Source organism: Ammodytes marinus, assembly GCF_949987685.1.
Source record: "Ammodytes marinus genome assembly, contig: scaffold_35, whole genome shotgun sequence".
Lineage (NCBI taxonomy): Eukaryota > Metazoa > Chordata > Actinopteri > Uranoscopiformes > Ammodytidae > Ammodytes > Ammodytes marinus.
The window spans coordinates 242191-251442 of record NW_027648595.1 but is presented as its reverse complement, the minus strand read 5'-3'; the positions used below and the strand labels follow the sequence as shown (position 1 = coordinate 251442).

The window sequence follows — 9252 nt, the reverse complement described above, 5'->3', positions numbered from 1 at the left end:
TCGGGGGCGGGGCTTAGCCAAAGGTCAATTGAACCCGGGTCCGCTGCTGGCCGAGGCCCATGGGGGGGACGCCCTACCAACTGAGCTAAGGGCCCATGGGGGGGACGCCCTACCAACTGAGCTAAAGGCGCCCCCATGAAATCTGTTCTTTATTAATTAATTGATATTTAATTATTAACGAGGGAAAAGAGTGGAACTAAACACAGACAGTTTCTATCCAGGACTGTCTCTACCCTCTCTCTCTCTCTGCCTGTCTGTCTCTAACCTGTCTCTCTCTCTAACCTGTCTCTCTCTCTAACCTGTCTGTCTCTAACCTGTCTCTCTCTCTAACCTGTCTCTCTCTCTAACCTGTCTGTCTCTAACCTGTCTCTCTCTCTAACCTGTCTCTCTCTCTGCCTGTCTCTCTCTCAGCCACCTCAGACAGACAGGTTCTATCCAGGACTGTCTCTAACCTGTCTCTCTCTAACCTGTCTCTCTCTCTCTAACCTGTCTCTCTCTAACCTGTCTGTCTCTCCCTGTCTCTCTCTAACCTGTCTCTCTCTAACCTGTCTCTCTCTCTAACCTGTCTCTCTCTCTAACCTGTCTCTCTGTCTCCCTGTCTCTCTCTCAGCCACCTCAGACAGACAGGTTCTATCCAGGACTGTCTCTAACCTGTCTCTCTCTAACCTGTCTCTCTCTCTAACCTGTCCCTCTCTAACCTGTCTGTCTCTCCCTGTCTCTCTCTAACCTGTCTCTCTCTCTAACCTGTCTCTCTGTCTCTCTCTAACCTGTCTCTCTGTCTCCCTGTCTCTCTCTCAGCCACGTCAGACAGACAGGTTCTATCCAGGACTGTCTCTAACCTGTCTGTCTCTAACCTGTCTCTCTCTCTAACCTGTCTCTCTCTAACCTGTCTCTGTCCCTCCATGTCTGTCTCTAACCTGACTGTCTCTCTAACCTGTCTCTCTCTCTGCCTGTCTCCCTCTCAGCCACATCAGACAGACAGGTTCTATCCAGGACTGTCTCTAACCTGTCTGTCTCTCTAACCTGTCTCTCTCTCTGCCTGTCTCTCTCTCCCTCCCTGTCTCTCTCTCAGCCACGTCAGACAGACAGGTTCTATCCAGGACTGTCTCTAACCTGTCTGTCTCTAACCTGTCTCTCTCTAACCTGTCTCTCTCTAACCTGTCTCTCTCTAACCTGTCTCTCTCTCTAACCTGTCTCTCTGTCTCTCTCTAACCTGTCTCTCTGTCTCCCTGTCTCTCTCTCAGCCACGTCAGACAGACAGGTTCTATCCAGGACTGTCTCTAACCTGTCTGTCTCTAACCTGTCTCTCTCTCTAACCTGTCTCTCTCTAACCTGTCTCTGTCCCTCCATGTCTGTCTCTAACCTGACTGTCTCTCTAACCTGTCTCTCTCTCTGCCTGTCTCCCTCTCAGCCACATCAGACAGACAGGTTCTATCCAGGACTGTCTCTAACCTGTCTGTCTCTCTAACCTGTCTCTCTCTCTGCCTGTCTCTCTCTCCCTCCCTGTCTCTCTCTCAGCCACGTCAGACAGACAGGTTCTATCCAGGACTGTCTCTAACCTGTCTGTCTCTAACCTGTCTCTCTCTAACCTGTCTCTCTCTAACCTGTCTCTCTCTAACCTGTCTCTCTCCCTGCCTGTCTGTCTCTCAGCCACGTCAGACAGACAGGTTCTATCCAGGACTGTCTCATAGTCTCAGAGCGTCAGACTGTGAAGGGGATCAGTCGCATCGTCGCGGTGACGGGAGCAGACGCTACAAAGGTACATGTCTGTCTGTCTCTCTATAAAAGGTACAGAGTTTGAAAGTCACTTCCAGAACAAGCCTTCAATGTGTTTTTGTTTTCAAGCTTTATTTGACATTATTACATTGTATTAGAATTTTTTTTTTTTTTTTTTTTTATTGTTGTTTGTCTTTTTACTGTTTTTGTATTGTATTATGGACCGTTTTCTCTCTGTGTGTCTGGAATAAAATTAAAATAAAAAAAAACTGTTAGCATCTCTGTGTGTCTTAGGCGCGGGAGGCGGGGTTAGTTCTGACCCAGGAAGTGGATTCTCTGGAGGCCAGGCTAAGCTCCTCCCCCTCTGGGTTAGACTCCGCCCATCGCCTCGCCAAGGAGGTCGGCCTGCTGTCAGACGTACGTACACAACACACACACACACAAAAAGGGATCGCCGGTCAGAATCGCCCAAATAGGATGCAGTTTTCAACACTAACAATCTTGGCCGGAGGAAGTAGGACATCCGGGTACTTCTAACCATCCTAAATCTGGCCACAAGAATCGGGACATCCTAAATCTTTTTTCTACCAAACTATATAGTAGAAAGTATGCCATTCGGAACGCAGGGACATTTTGAGTGGGTTGTGTCTTTCAGGCTGTGGATACAGTGGCTGTGTTCGGAAAGCCCTACTAGCGTCCTACATCCTACATACTCAACATCTACATACTGCATACTGTCTACCTAACCATCCATTGTGTATGCGAGGTGCGTCGAAACATTCGCACTGAAGTATACTCAAGCAATAAAGAATTTCTTCTTCTTCTTATAAGATTCCGGCCGTTTAGACGCTGTTTAGCGTATTGCCGCCCTCCACAGGTTAGATATAGAACTAGATTTTTACATACAGTCCTGTGTTGTGCAGGAAATGCAGAAATTGTAAATAAAGAATTAAAAAAAAACCTTCCTTGTCATTTGAAAAGACGCGATGCATTGTGGGGTGGTGGAGTATGAAAGGTATCCAATCGATCCATACCCAAAATCTTCCCGGAAGTTAGTACTCATCCGAGAATTTCTCGCCTACCCAAACTCGCATACCCAACCGTCACATACTAAAATTGAAGTCAAAATGAGTATGAGTGGGACGTTAGTATGGCTTTCCGAACACAGCCCGTGTAACCCTGGGTTGTGTCTTGCAGGCGGTGGATAACACTCAGTGCGTTTCCATGGCACCACTAGATTGGATTAAGGCATATACCGAACTAGACACTCGAACGGACCGTGTCACTTGTCTGAGTATACATGGCCTTTCAGGAATCAGATAAATGTCCGATGCATGGCTGTCTCCACTATGCTAGGTGGCGCTGTAGCCCTTTCAACCATGCTTTCAACAAGTGGTTTTAGAGCCACGTCCGGTTCTCTTCCAGCAACAACCCATGGTGTAGCCTATCACGCGCAGGCACACAAGCACAGAGCGAGAACTCCGATATGCGATATCCGATCACTGTATACATGCAGAGAGAATGCCGACTATGAACGAGTTATCTAGGTGTTCTTATCCGACTTCTCTTGTCCGTTAATGTGCCGATTTGTGTGCGAAGTAGATCGGATAAAGGTGCGGTTTAAAAGTCCTGTTGAAGTCTTATTAGTTTATTTACCCGATTATGAGTCTGCATGGAAACGCACTGAGTGTAACCTGGGTTGTGTCTTTCAGGCTGTGGATAACACTCCGATCCCCCAGTGGCAGCGCAGAGAACTGCAGGCTACACTCAAAGCTCTACAGAGAAGCAGCAACACTATGGTTAGGAAGAGGGAGAGTAAAGAGGTAAGACAGACAGACAGACAGACAGACAGACAGACAGATACACACACACAGACAGTGGGGGACAGACAGACACACAAAGAGACTCTTTGGGCTGGTAGGATGGCCTAGAGGAAAGGTATCCGAACAGTAACCTCATGTTCTCTGGTTGGATCCCCGGCACCGGACAGGAGGGTGTTGTTAGTAAAACTAGTGGTGGCTGCTATTACCTCTACGGTGCCCACCATCTCTACCATTTAGTCCTTGAGCAAGACAGGCCAGACCCTAGGCCAGAGATACTGATAGTAACTTTTCATGTCACATAGTCAAAGAGCTCAGTCACTGATGTCAATAACAGGGTCCAAAAAGGAATAGCCTAAATATAAGGATATACTTATTAAAATTTAACAAGATAGAAATCATCATGGGCCCCTCAACTAGTAGGGGAGAAATACAAAAGCAAGTTAAAAACAACAGCATTAGTAGCTCTGTCTAAGGGGCTTCATGACACACATACAGGAATAAACTTTCTATGTGTGAATTCTAAATTGTTCATAAAAAGTAGCTATCCACCCTTTATCTGTTGAGATGGGCCCCTCCATCATATAACATGGGTCTGCAGACCAATCTACTGTTTTTACAGTTGCAGAGTAAAGAGTGCTGCCTGTTTTAAGAAAAATCTGAAAAATAGTGTTCCTTCTGCATCTCAGGATTTGATATAGCCTCTAAAATGTCCTCTCAAAGTGCACCAGATTGATGCATTTTACTTTAAAAAGGTAAAAAAAAATTCAGGGGGGGCATGCCCCCGGAACCCCCAACAAGGACCAGGGTCCCTCCAACAATATCCCAAAATCCTGTGGGAAACACTAACTACCTTAATATGTTTTTACCATTATTTGCATGTATCTGTGTGGAAAAGTCAGTGTACCTGACTGGATAGGGAGGAGTGGGGGGCCCTTTAAGAGTTTGTGCCCAGGGGCCCATTATCTCATAATCCGCCTATGGCTCTGACCCCTTCCGAAGTGGTGTAACTTGAGAGGGGAGATGAGGAAAGATGAATTTCAATGTGACCATCCATTGACTAATAAAGTAACTTAACTTAACTCACACACACACACACACACACACACACACCCACGCCTACCTGACTGTGATTACCCATAATGCTTTGCTCTGACTGATTACCCATAATGCTTTGCTCTGATTACCCATAATGCTTTGCTCTGACTGTGATTACCCATAATGCTTTGCTCTGACTGTGATTACCCATAATGCTTTGCTCTGATTACCCATAATGCTTTGCTCTGACTGTGATTACCCATAATGCTTTGCTCAGAGAGTGATTACCCATAATGCTTTGCCCTGACTGTGATTACCCATAATGCTTTGCAGGCGGCGGTTCGAGCTCAGTGTCTGCTGGAAGAGAACGGCAGGAAGCAGCTGCTGGTGGTCGCCGTGGAAACAGACTCTCTGTCGGTAAGAGCCGCCTACATTACCCACAGTGCAACAGGGCATCTGTAGTTTATAGGATGTGTATGAATGATGAATGGATAAATGAATGAATGAATGGGAATTAATACATTTAACATTAAACACACATAAATTCTAGCTTTAGGTGTAATCAGACCGGAAATTATTACCACTGAACGTTTTGTCAGTTGAAATAGCAAAATACCGGGGGCGCCCTTAGCTCAGTTGGTAGGGCGTTCCCCCCCCCCCACCCCCCCCATGGGCCTCGGCCAGCAGCAGACCCGGGTTTGATTCCAGCCCGCGGTCGTTCTCTGCATGTCACTCCCCTCTCTGCCCCATTTCAACTCTGTCTCTCTGCACTATCAATAAAGCATAAAAATGCCAAAAATATATCTAAATAATCTAAATAAAAAAGTATTAAAAAAATGACAGAAAAAAAAAAAAAAAAAAAAAAAAGCAAAATACCATAATCTGGTCCTGGGAAGAATCTCCTGCTTTCATATTTTTTTTTATACATTTAAAAAAAAAATGTGATGTGTTGATATCATCTACCTTTATACAGTCAAAACCGAAATTATTATTACCCCTGGCAAATTTCGACTTAAAGTTACTTTTATGTAATTGATTGGAGATGACACAAGGCGTTTGGGGCGACTGTGGCTCAGTTGGCAGAGCGGGTCGGCCGATAATCAAAGGGTTGGAGGTTCTGTGTCTCTCCCTCTGTGTGTGTGTGTGTGTGTGTGTGTGTGTCTGTCTGTCTGCCTGTCTCTCTCTGTGTCTCCCTGTCTGTCTCTCTCTCTCTCCCTGTCTGTCTGTCATCATTCATCATGTCTCATGTCTCTTCAGGTTCTGATGAAGACAGTGAACCGTCTCAGTGCTTCCTCTCCTCTCAGCCACGTGATGCTGCTCGCCCACCAGGTGCATTCTGGGAAGGTTCTGTGTGCCTGCCAGGTCCCCAAGGTAACCAGACAGACAGACAGGCAGACAGACACACAGAGACACAGACACACCCACACACACACAGAGACACAGAGACACAGACAGACAGATTTTTTTTTTTACTGCTGCTGGCTGCAAAGCAATTTGCCCCACGGGGATAAATAAAGATACCTTGAACCTTGAACCTTGAGATAGGAGGTTCCCAAGGTAATGCTATCAGAACCAATTGGTACTTTTTACTTTCTGGAACAAGCTCATTACTACTTTTTGTTATGATTTCATACCACATCCTTTTTATAAGTATCCTTAGTTAAAGGAGCTCTGAGGAACTTTCAGTGTGTGTTAATTCTAGCGCCCCCTTTGGACAAAAGCGGACACACACACACACACACACACACACACACAGACAGACAGACACATACACACAGACACACAGACACACAGAGAGACAGACACACACACAGAAACATACACACACACACACTTTAAAGCATCTTATTATCTGTCCTCTCAGGGCTCCGCCTCCCTGCCGGCCTGTGATTGGGCGCTGGCGGTGTGTCATCACCTGGGAGGCGGCGCCGGGGGCAACGCGCTGGTCGCCAAGGGAACGGGAAGCAGCGCTGACGTCACCGAGGCTTTGAAGTTCGCCGAGGAGTTCGCCCGAAAGAAGACACAACGATGATCAGAGTCTGTGTGTGTGTGTGTGTGTGTGTGTGTGAGTGTCTGTGTGTGTGTGTGTGTGTGTGTGTGTGTGTGTGTGAGAGTGTGTGTGTGTGTGTGTGTGTGTGTGTGTGTGTGTGTGTGAGAGAGTGTGTGTCTGTGTGAGAGTCTCTGTGTGTGTGAGAGTGAGTGTGTGAGTGTGAGTGAGTGAGTGAGTGAGTGAGTGAGTGAGTGAGTGAGAGTGTCTGAGTGAGTGAGTGAGTGAGTGAGTGAGTGTGTGTGTGTGTGTTTTCAAGCACTGGAAAATTCCTTGGTCTATTTATGTCTAAAATGTTTTATTTGACTAAACCTTGTCTGTTTGCGTCTGTATATTTCTCCTATACAACCAGCTTTAACGGACATTATCTCAACAATAGTTTTTTTTTCTTCAATACTCTGAACCAAAAATCTCAACTTCTAAAGCACTTACATCAACTAAACTTTCCATAATCATTCTCAGCACTATTCTGAAGGTTATTACAGAAGGATTTGTTCATATGTTGTTCACTGTCTGATTTATGAGACATTTTCTTCTTAAAAACATGATGAAAATGAATGTTTGAGATCTGTACAAAGTATTTTTTTAAAGTCCAAATATGTTCAGTAAAAACATTGGACACTAATATGTTGTAAAAATTAAATAAAGATTTAAACTCTTCAAGACTTTATCCAACATCCTGATTTTAGTTTTTCAAAGCGATGCAGATGAACACATAATTAGTAAGTTATTGCCAAATGTATATATTTATAAGGAGTTATACGTCAGCTATCTCCCTCCCCCTCACAAAATGGCGACGCGCACAAAGGGGCCTATCCGAAAAGTATTTTTTGCATAGGACATTTCCTTTCCTATCGAGATGACCCGGAAGTACTCGGCGGATAGGTGATTCGAATTCTCAAAATGCTTAGGAAAGTGCTGTCTTTTCCTATGTTCGATAGGAAGCACCTTTCATCTCTCCTTAACCCCGATGACGTTTAGGGGTTAAGGTATAGGAAAGGAGGCTAATAGGTTAGGAGATTGGACTATAGGAAAGGAGGCTAATAGGTTAGGAGATTGGACTATAGGAAAGGAGGCTTATAGGTTAGGAGATTGGACTATAGGAAAGGAGGCTTATAGGTTAGGAGATTGGACTATAGGAAAGGAGGCTTATAGGTTAGGAGATAGGACTATAGGAAAGGAGGCTTATAGGTTAGGAGATTGGACTATTCGGATTGGCCCCAGGATCATTGGATGCCGTGTGAATAACTGAGGTCAGCCCGGATGCTGCATCCATATTATTTACTATCTATGGTTGAAAATCGCCCTGAGCGCTCTCATAGACTTCAATGTAAAACTTTTTTTTTTTCAAACTGCAGGCTTCACAATGCAATCTCTATGGGTTCCGGGGGTGCTCGCCCTAACGTGTTGTCGTCATACGTACAGTAAACAATGAACCAATTACAGTGACTGATACAGTCACATGTCCGGTCTGCTGCCCAAAGCGGTCATATTCAAGACCAACATAACTAATATCAACTCAGGCTAGGCTGGCAAGCTACTTGATCATGTCATTAAAAGGACTAGGTCCTTTCCAGACAAAATGTAACCATCAAGCAAGTATCTACCAAGATGGATTGGGGGATCGTATAAACGCGGATTTTCACGGGGCTCGTTTGAACGGATAACGACGCTAGCAGGATGGCGCATAAGGCTCTGTTCTGCTGCCGCTGCATAATGGACTGTATACTGGTGTAAGAGCCATTTACCCCTTTCCTTCTTTGTTTGTATTGTATTGTACTGTATTGTACTGTACTATGCCCAATTCGACCGCCTGGTGGCGGGGCTGAACCGGATGCAAGGCTATTAATCAGGTGCACTCACACCAGCCAGCAGCTGATCCATGACTGTTTACTCTGACAGCTGCTGTCCGTCATAAACCCGCCTACCAAGTAACGGTGCTGTAGACAGCATGGACATATAAAGAAAGGTAGACAGTAGTAACGCAAACCAATGTGATGATTGCACATATGTTATGCCAGCATCCATTTGTGTTTAATCAAAACACAACTGTCAAGTCAACCAGATGATTGTGATTAATTGTAGAGCAGGTCTCTTAACTTTTATCAGTGGTTTGGTTTTCTCTTCTATTATCCTTACCTTCTATTTCTATTATCTCTTTTGAAATATAAAAGACTGTTTGTTTTATGATGAATCATTTTGTATTTATAGAACTGAGAGTGACTTTGACATTTTTTAGACTTTGAACTGAACGCAGCTCAGACTGAGACCCAGTCCAACCAGTTAGACTGCACACACACACACACACACACACACACACACACACACACACACACACACACACACACTCACCACACACACACACACACGTACACACTCACACACACACACACACACACACACACACACACACACACACACTCACACACACACACACACACACACACACACACACACACACACACACACACACACACACACACACACACACACACACACACACTCTGACTCACAGTTGAAGGATAAGAAGCTGCGTCTCTTCATATTTCCTCCACAGCGCGGCTGAGGACAGAGCAGACACACTGAGGAAGGCCACGGCTCAAAGTTCGGTAAGTGGAGCTCTGATTGGCT

At 45.2% G+C, this 9252-nt stretch overlaps 1 protein-coding gene across 2 annotated transcripts in view; it reads left to right on the top strand.

Annotated features, from left to right (window-relative positions):
- Nucleotides 1-7208, top strand: part of aars2 (alanyl-tRNA synthetase 2, mitochondrial (putative)) — a 23602-nt gene extending 16394 nt beyond the window's left edge. For both annotated transcript variants that reach the window (XM_080054174.1, XM_080054175.1), the window contains 6 exons: nt 1651-1759; nt 2011-2133; nt 3429-3539; nt 4908-4991; nt 5832-5945; nt 6439-7208. In XM_080054174.1, coding sequence (XP_079910300.1) covers nt 1651-1759; nt 2011-2133; nt 3429-3539; nt 4908-4991; nt 5832-5945; nt 6439-6606 — 709 coding nt within the window. In that variant the 3' untranslated portion in view covers nt 6607-7208. The remainder of the gene's footprint in view (nt 1-1650; nt 1760-2010; nt 2134-3428; nt 3540-4907; nt 4992-5831; nt 5946-6438) is intronic.
- The last annotated feature ends 2044 nt before the right edge of the window (nt 7209-9252 follow it).